Source organism: Nomascus leucogenys, chromosome 4 (assembly GCF_006542625.1).
Source record: "Nomascus leucogenys isolate Asia chromosome 4, Asia_NLE_v1, whole genome shotgun sequence".
Lineage (NCBI taxonomy): Eukaryota > Metazoa > Chordata > Mammalia > Primates > Hylobatidae > Nomascus > Nomascus leucogenys.
Window position 1 is genome coordinate 29750209 of NC_044384.1, and position 12255 is coordinate 29762463.

The 12255-nt window shown below is 46.7% G+C and overlaps 1 protein-coding gene across 1 annotated transcript in view; it reads left to right on the forward strand.

The window, feature by feature from the left end:
- The window catches only part of MYO5B (myosin VB), a 403095-nt gene that overhangs the window by 249295 nt on the left and 141545 nt on the right, over positions 1 to 12255 (forward strand). Inside the window, exons 15-16 of the mRNA XM_030810458.1 lie at positions 5599 to 5751; positions 6647 to 6744. Coding sequence (XP_030666318.1) covers positions 5599 to 5751; positions 6647 to 6744 — 251 coding nt within the window. The remainder of the gene's footprint in view (positions 1 to 5598; positions 5752 to 6646; positions 6745 to 12255) is intronic.

Here is a 12255-nt window from a genome sequence, read left to right on the forward strand (position 1 = left end):
ATAGAAGCCAGGGAATGGAGCGATTTCAAGTATAAGAAAATGCAGGAATCCAGGTCAGGGAGTGACTTAAAGGAATCATCTGGTCAGCTCTTCTATTTATATAGATGAGCAAGTTAAAATCTAGTAAGCCTGAGAGGTTTGCCATGGCCCCACATGGCTATCAAGTTGCAGGGTCATATCTAAAGTTCAGGTCTCCTGACCCAGACCCATACCCTTCCTGCTATACCTCATTACTTCTGAGCTCCTGCTAGGTTGTAAGCTCTTCTGGTCTCCCTGGTCTCCCTTGACTCCTCTAGGCACCCAGGACAGGGCTTCACGTGCAGTGGGCTCTTCCTTATGCTGTAGCCAGGGATCTGTTTAGAAAGAACTGCCATCGCTGGTTCCAGTCATTGCCGCTCTCTGTGGTGCATTGTTGCTTGGACTCTGGAGCCAGTCTGTCTGGGTTCAAATCCTGACTTTGCTACTTACAGCTCTGTGATCTTGGGCCCTAAGTCTCAGTTTCCTCATCTGTAAAATAGAGTGCAATGGTGCTTACACCATTGGGAGGCTTGGAGGAGTTCATGTGTGCCAGGCATAGGCAACGTGCTCAATAAATATTAGCCCCTGTTATTTTAACCCTTTAATGGCATCCCATTGCTCTTAGGATAAAAATAAAGATTCTTAACTGAGGCCTACATGAGCCGGTCCCTCTTACTTCCTTCTCACTGTGTACATTGTAGGTTGACCGGCTTTATCTTAGCCCCCTGAATGCACAGAGCTCCTTCATAGGTGCTGTTACTTCCACCCCATAACATGCCGTCCTCCCCATCCAATGTCCTACAGTTCAGACTTCCCTCCCTAAGAGAATCCTGTCTTCATTTCCCACATCCCAGACCCCTGATTCAGTCGCATCTTTGTTGTTGATTTCCTTTAGGATATTCTTGTCCATATGTTTTTAATTGTGGGTTATTTTCATTAGCATTGACCTTCCATGCTAGACCATAAACTCCACGATATAGAAGAGGCTAGGCTTGTTCTATAACACTTTTGTGTCACCAGTCCCTAGCACAGCACTTGTTGCGTATTGGAGAGTCAGTGTTGACGGATTAATGCGTGGATGAATGAATGAATGAACAAACTAGTCAATCTAATTTCTTGACAGTCAGTGACCTAGTATTTGCTTTCTCTTCTTTGACCGCACATGGAATTGAGTACCTAATAAAAATATCGGTTTTTTATGATGTTGGCATACAGATTTTAGCCACAGATCTTAAATTGTGTTTTTGTTTCTGACAGCTTACTAGTTACCTTGTCATCTAAAAAGACAATATTTATGACTTTGAAAAGCCATGCATGAAGAGAGGGAGGAAAATTTATTTCAAAGATGCTGAGAATAGCAACAGAATTATCACCTGTTGGCAGCTAACACTTGGGGGCATCCTTAGTGATCTCACTGGGGGACCCTCCAGGGTACCTGCCTGACAACAATATCATCAGTATCCTTAGCAGGGATTTGTCTCTATCTCCTTCCATGGAGCTATTTATACTCTGCATGTTGTGAATAGGATCATCCTTTCCATGCCCTCAGGCAGGGATTCAAGGTATGCTTTACTCAGAAATATGGTGGCATTCTCTCATGCTAATCATGGTGTCAGCAGCCTATTGTAGCCACAGAATAGCCAGCAGTGAGAATGGGCTTGGGCTGCTCACCAGAAATGGCTTTAAGATCATTGGTTGGTGCTTTTAGACCGAACTTAGAACCCAGGGAGCTAAGGAACTGCAACTTTTATTTGCATGCAAGTCACTCTGGTGGAAAATGGAAATTGGATGCTTCTAATGGTTGGTGTGTCTGTGAGAAATGAGGAGTGCAAGGGAAAAGTGAAACTGACACGTGTTGATTCCAGCATGGTTGTGCATGTAGGTGCACATGAAACACTGTTGTTGCATTGCTTTATAACCCATTAGACTGGCTCCTGTGCTGTGTAAAACAAAACACTGACTTGTGTTAATTTCTCTTGACTCTAAAACTGAAACTACTGAAATGTATGAGCTTTGTAATAACTAAGAATTAGGTAAGAGGAACTAATTTTTTTGTATGTTTTTAGTTTAAAATGCTTGATGTAGAAGATTAGCCCATAATTTTCACCAGCATTAGGTGCTGTTTTAAGCATTAGGCATTGTAACCTTGTATGTATGTGCAGGTGGGCACACTCATTCTAATCCACTGTGATAGTGAAGTGTTCCTGCATAAGGTGAGGCTTAAGCCTTGCTAAAAACAAACCCTTGGATCCGTGGAATTCATACAAGTTGCTTTATGCTTGATCTTATCCAAAAGGCCTGTAAGTGATATGGGTTACTTTTATATGTGAAAAGTACCAGAGTCATCAGACTGAGGGGGGGTTCACTGAACAAAGTGTCTGCATCTCTCCAGTTTCTCCTTGGACACAACTTGGGTAGTTGCTGATGGTCTTATGCCTGCCCTAAGTGAGGTCAGGTTGCAAGAAGCCCCATGGGAATGGGATGGTCATCATGTGTTTTATACCCCCCATCATATCACCCTGGAACTCCAGCACAAAGGTACCTAATAAGGTTGCAGAAACTGCCTTTGAGTGTGCTAAGTCACCTGAATCTGACAGGTTCTGAGAACAGTTCTAGTGTGCCACCAGCACCATCTTGCTACTCTGTCTGGACACTGTAATGTGCTAATGTGACATCATGACTCTGTACTATCAGGTATCCCTGACTGCAGGAGGGAGATGAGCCAGGGCCCACTGTAGACTGTAATGTGAAAAAGCTCATACGCATTGCCTTGTTTTGATATGCTTCTAGGACTTTTTGAATTCACCTAGAATAGTGAATTATTTTGTGAATTTTGGACCTATTCTTACATGATTCTTTCTTTCCAAGCTCTTGGCATGATGCTGTTGGTATGAAAGCCTTTGTAGGTGCTCAGTAAATACTCCATTAGGCTGGAACTTAATTTATTGAAGGTCTCGGCAGTGCAGAGCATCACCAGAGCATGAGCTGTCACTGCTGTATGGGACCTGTAGCCATACATGAAGATGATGCTGCATCTTCAGTAGGTAGCTTGCCTTAGCCTGAATCTCCTACGTGTCTCAGGAGATGATGTCAGCTAGAGAAATGTTTCATGGAAGTGTTATCTTATGTATTTAATTGTTGTTGCAAGTACCTCAAAAGTCAAGGCTATATCTAAAGCCCTTTTATATTTCTACTTCCTTGATATTGTGGGTTTAAATGACAAGGCTATATTTATGTATTGTAACAAACTCTGACCTGGGCATCCAGAGGCCGAGGTTCTAGCCCAGGCTCAGCCATTGACTGGCAGCCCTTTGAGAGCTAGTGCTAACCATTGTGCTTGTTGGTGGAGGGAACAGAGGTTGGAGCAGGATTCCAGTAGGCTCCTTCTCCCCAGTCGCCTATATCCTTACCTGCCACATGGAGGTGAAAGTTGACCTTTACATTTGTTCCAGATCTAAAATTCTATGTTGTTTCTTCAGATCAAAAATACAACTTTCTTAAGCATCTGTACTTACGTGGTTTAGAAAGGTCATTCATGTAGGCCGGGCATGGTGGATCACACCTTTAATCCCTGCACTTTGGAAGGCCGAGGCGGGCGGATCACGAGGTCAAGAGATTGAGACCATCCTGGCCAACATGGTGAAACCCCGTCTGTACTAAAAGTACAAAAATTAGCTGGCTGTGGTAGTGCATGCCTGTAGTCCCAGCTACTCGGGACGCTGAGGAAGGAGAATCACTTGAACCTGGGAGGCAGAGTTTGCAGTGAGTCGAGATTACGCCACTGCACTCTAGCCTGGTAACAGAGTAAGACTCCGTTTCAAAAAAAAAAAAAAAAAAAAGAAAAGAAAAGAAAGAGTGTTCATGTATATAATCCCTAGTAAAAGTAATAAAACTAGATAATGTCTGAGCCCTATATGCTGGGCACTCTTCTACATGCACACACGGATTCTCTCATTCAGTTCTCTCCTCAGCCCTTGTTCTCAGGTGGAAGGGAAGTCTCAGCAAGTGTAGAGCTCAGGATTCAACACAGACCTCAGGGAGGGTGAGGGCGTCCCAGGGCACCACAGAGCCTGTGGGAGACACAGACAGGAGTGATGGGTGCTTTGGGAGAGGGTCACGGGAGGGGCAGGGCTCAACCTTGAGAGAGGGGCCTCTTAGGATAAGTATAGAAGAGCAAGGGGTGGGGATATTTCAGGTGAGAATAGCACAGTAAGCAAAAGTATAGAGGCAGGAGTAGTGAGCATTGTGCCTATGAGACAGCAATGTGACCAGCTGGATGGTTTTGCAAGGTATTTTCTGAGAGGGGTGAGTGGGATCTGATCAGGGAGCCCTCAGACACTAGACTAGAGAGTTCAGACACAATGGCAGGAGAGGGGAGCCATGCATTTAAGTGGGGGTTAAAGGAAGAGGGCGCAGGGTAGGTGAGAAGGAGCAGAGCCTAGCATCTGAGGCTCTAGCATTTAGCCTCTGTTCTGTTGAGATTGGATGTGGCTCAGGGTTAGCGACTGGGGCCTGTATGTTCCTTTTCCCTCCCTCCTTTTCCCCCCACCCCTGCAGGAGTGTGGTAAAAGCCTTGTAATACTTTATTCTAGCCCCAGCATTGACTTCCCCAAGGGATGATGGCAGGACTGTGTTCCTGTCAGACTGAATGTCTTGGCTGGGACTCTGTCACCAGCGCCTCATCAAAGGCCTGCATCTTCACCTTGTTACAGATGAAGATATTAGCCTCTTATTTAGTATTCGTAACAACCCCATATAACAGGCATAGGCTTATCTCTATTCTGATGAGAAAACAGGTATCAGGGAAGTTAATTTGACAAGATGCAATAATGTAGAAAAATAGAACTTAAACATAGGTGTATTAAAGCGTAGCCACCTCCTACCACACCACAAGGAAATGAAGTTCTGCCCATCTTTGTAGGTGAAGATTGAGTAAGATTGTATGGGAAAGCAACTTTTTTCCTACCATTTAAAAAATTGAATTGTCATTCATACTTTATAAAATTCACCCTTTTGAAGCACACAGTTCACTGGGTTTCAAGATGTTCACCAATTTATGCAGTCATCACCACTATAAGTCTGGGAATATTTTTATTACTCCAAAAAGAAATCCTGTCCCCCTTAGCAGGCACTCCCTTTCTTCCCCTTCCTCTTCCCCTTTCTCCCCCAACCCCTGGCAACCAATAACCTACTTTCTGTTCCCTGGATATTTCACGTAAATGGAATCACACACTATATGATCGTTTGTGTCTGGCTGCTTTCACTTGGTATAATTTTTTCGAGGTGTGTCCATGTTGTGGCATGGATCAGGAGGTCATTTCTTTATATTGAATATATTAATAAGGTTGAATAATCCATTGTATGGAGGTACCACATTTGTTTGTCCATTTGTCAGTTGATATTTGGGTTGTTCCTACCTTGTGGCTCTTGGGAGTAATGCTGCTGTGCACATTGGTTTGTGGGTTTTCGCATGGACATGTGTTTTCCGTTCTCAGGTATGTATTGAAAAGCAGCTTTGAGAGGAAATATATAAGGTGCAGGAGATGTCACTTTCATCATTCTTCCTGTGATTATTTCTAGTTTCCACTAGTGGCTGACTTGTTTCATGATGACAAGGACCCTGTTCCTGCCACCACCCCTGGGAAGGGATCATCTTCAAAGATCAACATCCGTTCTGCCAGACCCCCCATGAAAGTCTCCAACAAGGAGCACAAGAAAACCGTTGGCCACCAGGTCAGCCCCAGACCAAAAGCTGTGGGCCGAGGCGCATGTGCAGGGCTGGCCTCTCTGTAGATGAAGGATGGCGGCAGGGTGAGAGGGAAGCCATCACAGCAGCCTTGACATCAGTAGCCTCAGCCACCCAGCTCTATCTTGTGTCCTTAGAAGAAGGAAACTCCAAAACCTTCATTTCAGGGAACTAACAGAGGGAGGAGGGAAGGGGCCAACTGTAGCCTCCATAAGTATGTTAACGCCTGTGGTGGGGCTGTGCCACAGGGCCACAGACACCTAGTGTGGGAGGCAAGAGGGCCTGGAATTTATAGGTTAGAGAGGAGGCTTAAGGAAGCTGTGGATCAGGAGACTAAAAGCAACTTCTCCTGCTGTGGGGTCTCTGTGGCTGTTCTGCCCATTGTGTCTCTGGAGAGAAGAGAAGAGAATGCTTGCCAAGTCCCTGGCAGCCACCACCTAACATTTATTCCTGTGGGTTTGCCATTCTGGACATTTAGTATAACAAAATATTTCCAGGATGCCCGGGCATCGGGTGTCAGGGCCTCAGGCCCTCAGGTTTAGGAAGAGCAGGCTTCCGGTGCACAGTGACCAAATCTCTCCTACAATATTTGCCCACCTTTCATCTTATTTGATCCACAGCACTGGGAGTTAGGCACATTAGGGGGCAGTCTCTCCCCCATGTAATTCGAGGAACCCTTAAATAGGAAGGACTTGATTTTGGTCACAGCAAGATAGCAGTGTCAGAGCTGGAATCTTACCCCAGGTCTCTGAAATTTCTTCCATCCTTCTGGATTAATAATATAATAGTAACAATAACTACCACCACCCATATGTGAGTTTTTCTTTATCACACATCCACAACTTGTTAAAAATAACCAAGCACTGGCTTTTGTCTCTCTAGTTCCGTACCTCCCTGCATCTGCTCATGGAGACCCTGAATGCGACGACACCTCACTACGTCCGCTGCATCAAGCCCAACGATGAGAAGCTCCCCTTTCAGTAAGTGCCTGCTGGGCATTAGCCTGTCCAGCCCAGCCTTAGGGGTTCAGGTGGAACAGGGTGGGCCAGGCCTTGCCTGGGGGTCTGTGGCCTTCAGCATGATGACCAACTGGACTTACACTCCCCAGACATCTTACTTGCTGCAGACAGACTGACAGACACTTGCTGAGTGCCACCTGTCTGCTGTCCAGAGGTCTCAAGAGAAAACATGCCGTTCCCCAATCCCATGCAGCTTATAGTAGTGGTCAGGAATGTGCATGCTTGAATCAAATAGAGAACGTTAAATGTAGCCATGAGTACATCTCATAGTAAGTGTTAAATTCAGACTTGGAAAGATTGCTGGAGTGGTCAGGAAAGGCTTTTCTTGTGTTGAAGAATCAAGACTTCACATGAAGTGTTGGACGATAGGACATGAACGTGGTCCTGTTTCTCACATTCCCCTCTGCTGCTGAGCTTCCAGAATTATCCACATTTGCTCCCCTTTTCCTCACTCAACCTACTCTGATCCAACTTTTGCTTCTACCCTGACCTTGAAACTTTATTCCGGTTCTGTCCATGCTCATGTGGCTGACCTCACCCTAATCTGTAGAACTCTCAATGATCTTTGTACATCTTGGTTTCTACTAAATTCCCGACAAGTGTTTGTGCAAGCCTACTACAGCTTCATTATCCACCTTGCCTTCAGCACATCTGAGACCACACTGTTCATCTCCTGCCACCCCCCAAGAATGGTTCCTCTTTAATTGGTCTTTGTTGTAGTAGGAGGCATAACATTTCCTGATATCTCATCCACCCACCAGACCTGATCTCCCAGACTAGAAGCCTGAGAGTCTCTCTAACCTGCTGTGCAGGGGGAATCCCTGTGATGATGGGTATGTGCTGTCATCTGCCCTATCCAGCGTGGGAGCTGCTTGTCACACGTGGCTATCTAGTGCTTGAAACCTGTCCAGTGTGAGTGAGGAACTGAGTTCTGAATTTTATTTCATTTTAATTTATTTTGGATACCCCGAGGTGCTAGTGGCCACCATACAGCATGGTTTAACCCTTGATTCTTCTGTCTCCTTCACTTCCCAGTGTCTAACTGATGTCAAAGTCCCGTGAAGTCTCCATGCAAGTTCCTCACCCTGGTCTTCCTTTTCTCTTCCTTATTCACCTTTTTCCAGATCCTCTTTTCTTGCCTGAAATACTACCTTAAACCTTTAAAAAACATCCTTTCACTCAGCTCTGCAGTCTCTTCTGCTCTGGGCCTTCATGCATGCTATTCCCTCTGGCCAGAGGAGGTGTATTTTTTAATTTTTTAAGCACCTTATTCCCATCTTTCCTCCCCCATGATTTCTGTTTCGGGCCTAGTATAATTTCTTTCTGTGAAATAACTTACTTTGACAATTTTGACTCTCAGACTGAATATCTGAACTGCCTTCTACACTCCTGTCATTTAATAAAGCTTGGCTTCCATTCAGATGGGCTCTGTATGGAAAAGGTTAAGGAGACAGAATGTTATCAGTTTTCTTTGCAGTGTGCTGCTTGCTTGCTCTTCCCTTCCTCTAAATCTCTGAGACATGCTTAGGAATTCCCCCTGGGTGGCTTCTGTTTACTGGCTGACTCCAGAAGAGAAGAGGCTGTTAGAAGCGTAGTGTGTGTGAAAGACTCAGATTCTGTGTGAAGGGCAGAGTGGTGTAAAGGGCCCAGGGGAGAGGAGATGAGGGCTCTATACCAGCTGGGCCAGACCAGCTATGGCCTTGGGCCCTTCCCTCGTCAGAGCATGGCCCTGCTGTGGAACAGATACTCTGCTGGGTCTCCCCTCTCAAATGAGAGAAGACACTGGGGACTTTCTAGTCCTGAGGTCCCACTTTTCCAAGACACTCCCTTACCTTCAGAACCAAAATCTTCCTCCCAATACAAAGAAAAGGTAGGAGGAATACTGACCATGTCATGATACCTGGATTCTAGTTTGAGCTCACTGCTGATCTGGCCAGTCGCAAGCTAGTCTTTTGCTCTCTGTGTCTCATTTCCTTACTTGTTAATTCTGGTGAGGGCCTGGTGTGGTGGCTCATGCCTGTAATGGCAGTGCTTTGAGAGGCCAAGGCAGGAGGATCACTTGAGGCAGAAGTTTGAGAGCGGCCTGGGCAATATAGCGAGACCCAACCTCTACAAAAAATTTTCAAATTAGCTGAGCATGGTGGTGCATGCCTATAGTCCCAGCTACTCCAGAGGCTGAGGTGAGAGACTTGCTTGAGCCCAGGAGTTTGAGGCAGCAGTGAGCTATGATTGTGTCACTGTACTCCAGTCTGGGTGACAGAGGAGGACTGTCTCTCAAAAAGTAAAAGTAAGTATCCTGATGAAAGAATCTGAATAGGAATTATTCATGAGAGTATAAAAATTTATATGATTACAGTTATTAGTTACATCATCCTAGAAGGAAGTTTCTGTGTCTCTCCACCCATTTCTTGTAATCGGAGTTGCTCAGCCTCAGCAGCACTGACATATTGAATCAGAGAATTCTTTACTGGGGCAAGGGGTGCTGTCCTGTGCATCATAGGATGTTGAGAAGCATCCTTGGCCTCTACCCACTAGATGCTACAAGCGTCCCACCATTGTGACAGCTAAAAATGTTTTTAGACGTTGCCAAATGTTCCCTTGGGGACAAAATTGCCTCCAGTTGAGGACTCCTGTCCCACATTAAATGCTTTGATAGCATGACCTATACAAAAGTCTTTTTCCTCTGCTTTCTTCATTCAAGAAACATCTATCATACCTCTTACTAGGCACTGGGCTAGGACAGGTAGAATGACAATAAGACATGTCCCCCATGCTTAAGGAATTGTCTGTCACAAGTAACTGGCAATGCCACAGAAGTGGCTGTCAGTGGCTCTATGAAAGTGCTGACAGGGCAGAGGCAAGAGAGAGATGAAGTGTCCAGAGCAGCAGTGGCCTGGGGCAGGTGTCATAACCTGGGAATGCTTCGTGGAGGACCTGGTCACTGGTTTTCCGAAGGCCAGCCCAGGTCTTGGAGTCTCAGAGTTCTGAGATGTGACTGCAGGATGCTGCTGAGCCTGGGGAAGCAGGTAGGGAGCTTGCAGCCCATGGAGAAATCAATTCCATGGTAGGCAATTGTGGAGGTAGGGCTCGGTTCTAACACAGTGGGATCCTCTCTTTGCATCCAGCAGGCTCCAGGGTCTGCTAATCCTATTGGGAGGGGAAAGCATGAACTTCAGTTTCAGCACTGCGACCTTCTATATCTTTGGTGATTTTTCTATATTAATTGTCATTGCTATGGTCCTCCAAGATTTAATAGAAGGAGGGCTGGTTTTCCATTCCTAGTCATCTAATAGTGAATGCAGTGAGGCAGATTGAGAGATGCATTTGACGGTGGCTTTTCTTTACTGTTGGGGAGAGGAAGTACAGAAGGCCAGCTGGCCTCACACATCCCCTTGGGGTATGTGAACAGGGAAAGATGATGGCAATATCTTCTTCGTATAGTGTCTGTTAGCTTTTTCTAAAAGCATTCGTCTTCTTTTTTTTTTTTTTTTTGTAACATGGTCATTACAGCCACCACTGCTTTATAGTTGGGCAGATATGTTGAGCTCTCATTGAGTAAATGAGGAAAATGAGGTACAGAGAGACTGTGTCTTGCCCAAAGTAACACTACCTGTTAGTGGCAGAGCGGAGGCCACACTGAGTTCTTTGCCCCAGACCACAGGGGAAAGCAGTGTTGCCATCACAGGAGGACAGAACAGGTGTGGCAAAGGGAGGGGATTTGCTGAGCTGATCATGAAGAGGGAAGAATGTTAAGGCTGAGTTCAAAAACTCTGTGCCGGGTGCCTTCTGGGGACCAGCTCCAGCCACAATGTGTGGAGACTCTTAAGAGAAAACCGATGTCCCCAACCCTGCCCTCAAAAACTCATGCTATGCTATATGAGAGGAGGGGACCAGCACTCAGTGAGTCATTGCCTGGCCCTTCAACAGGACCGAAATGGGATGCCAGAGGTCAGGAAGCATGATGTGGGGATACCAGAACAGAGAGGGAGGGGACAGATGGGGAGGAGGAGCAGTACTTTTAAGGAATGACAGGGTTCTCAATGAGCTTCTGCTCATTTTATTAATACCATGAGGAAACAGTAGGAGGTCCTGGAAGAAGAAGGGACCCCCAGCTGGTCCCGTAGCCCACGTGGGACCTAAGGGTCCCAGATGCTCCTGAACACACTGCCATCCCCAGTGTGTGCAATGGGCTGAACTTGACCCTGTGGTCATGCTGAGCAGAGGAAAGAAGCCGGTGGCTGGCCTGGGGAACACGGCTGCTGTGGGCAGGGGCAGAGTGCCTGGGGAGGTGGTCTGCAGACCACAGGATGTCTTTTCCAAAGCACAGGGGTGTCCGCTCTGCCTTCATGATGCAGGGCCTGGCTGACAGCTTTAGCAATGAGAGCCTGTGAGCAGGGGAGCCCACAGCCCGAAGGCTTCTGATCACTCGCAGTCATGGGCAGCCGAGCAGCTGCTTATGACTGGTCATTGCCGCCCCTGGTGATGAAGACCCCCTTGGATCCTGGAACTGTGCTTCCTCTTGTGGCAGAGCAACCACAGGGGGCATTGGAGTGAGAGGGTGGGCAGGCAGTGAGGTGCTCAGCATGTACTCCCTGCTATCCTGTAAGACCCTCGCACTAAAGGGCTTTTACTCTAGTTAGAAAGATGAAGTCTTCTGAAGGAACTGTTTTGTTCAGAGCTGTGTAAATCAATGTTCCATTGTGCCTCACGTGCTCAGTGCCATGGACTTGGAGCTGGAGGAGTCAGGAAGATTTTATGGAGAAGCTGGGTGTGGAAAGAAGGTGGGGCTCGGGAGGGCAGAGGGGAGCAATGAAGCCACAGTGAGCACAGCCTGGAGGGGAGAGTGTGGGTGTCTCATGGGATGAGACCCAGGGCTGATGTGCAACGCGGAGTGTTGCCTGGGGTGAGGTGGCATCTTGCGGTCATCAGTTGCTTGGAAAATGCCCACTGTTTTCCAGTGCCAAGTACCCACTGAGCCCAGGCAACCCTAGGGCACCATCTATCAAGCACCATGTCCCAGAGTGAAAGGAGGAAAAGAAGCATGACTCTTGGCTCCAGCTGAGCTGCAGGACAGTCAGAAGGAAAGGGAGCATTTGTTCCTCATCCCTTCTCATGGAGTGGGGCAGTAATCTTAGCAAATTAAAAATAGTGATTAATTCTAGGGTGCCTTAATTCTTTCTCTATGAAGACTCCCTGCTTACCCTAGACAACGGTGATGTCTTGCTGTCTGCCTTCTTTTTTTTCTTCTTACTGGTGGCTTTTTTTTTTTTTGAGACGGAGTCTCGCTCTGTCGCCCAGGCTGCAGTACAGTGGCGCGATCTCGGCTCACTGCAACCTCCGCCTCCTAGATTCACGCCATTCTCCTGCCTCAGCCTCCCGAGTAGCTGGGACTACAGGCGCCTGCCACCATGCCAGGCTAATTTTTTACGTTTTTAGTAGAGACGGGGTTTCACCATGTTAGCCAGGAGGGTC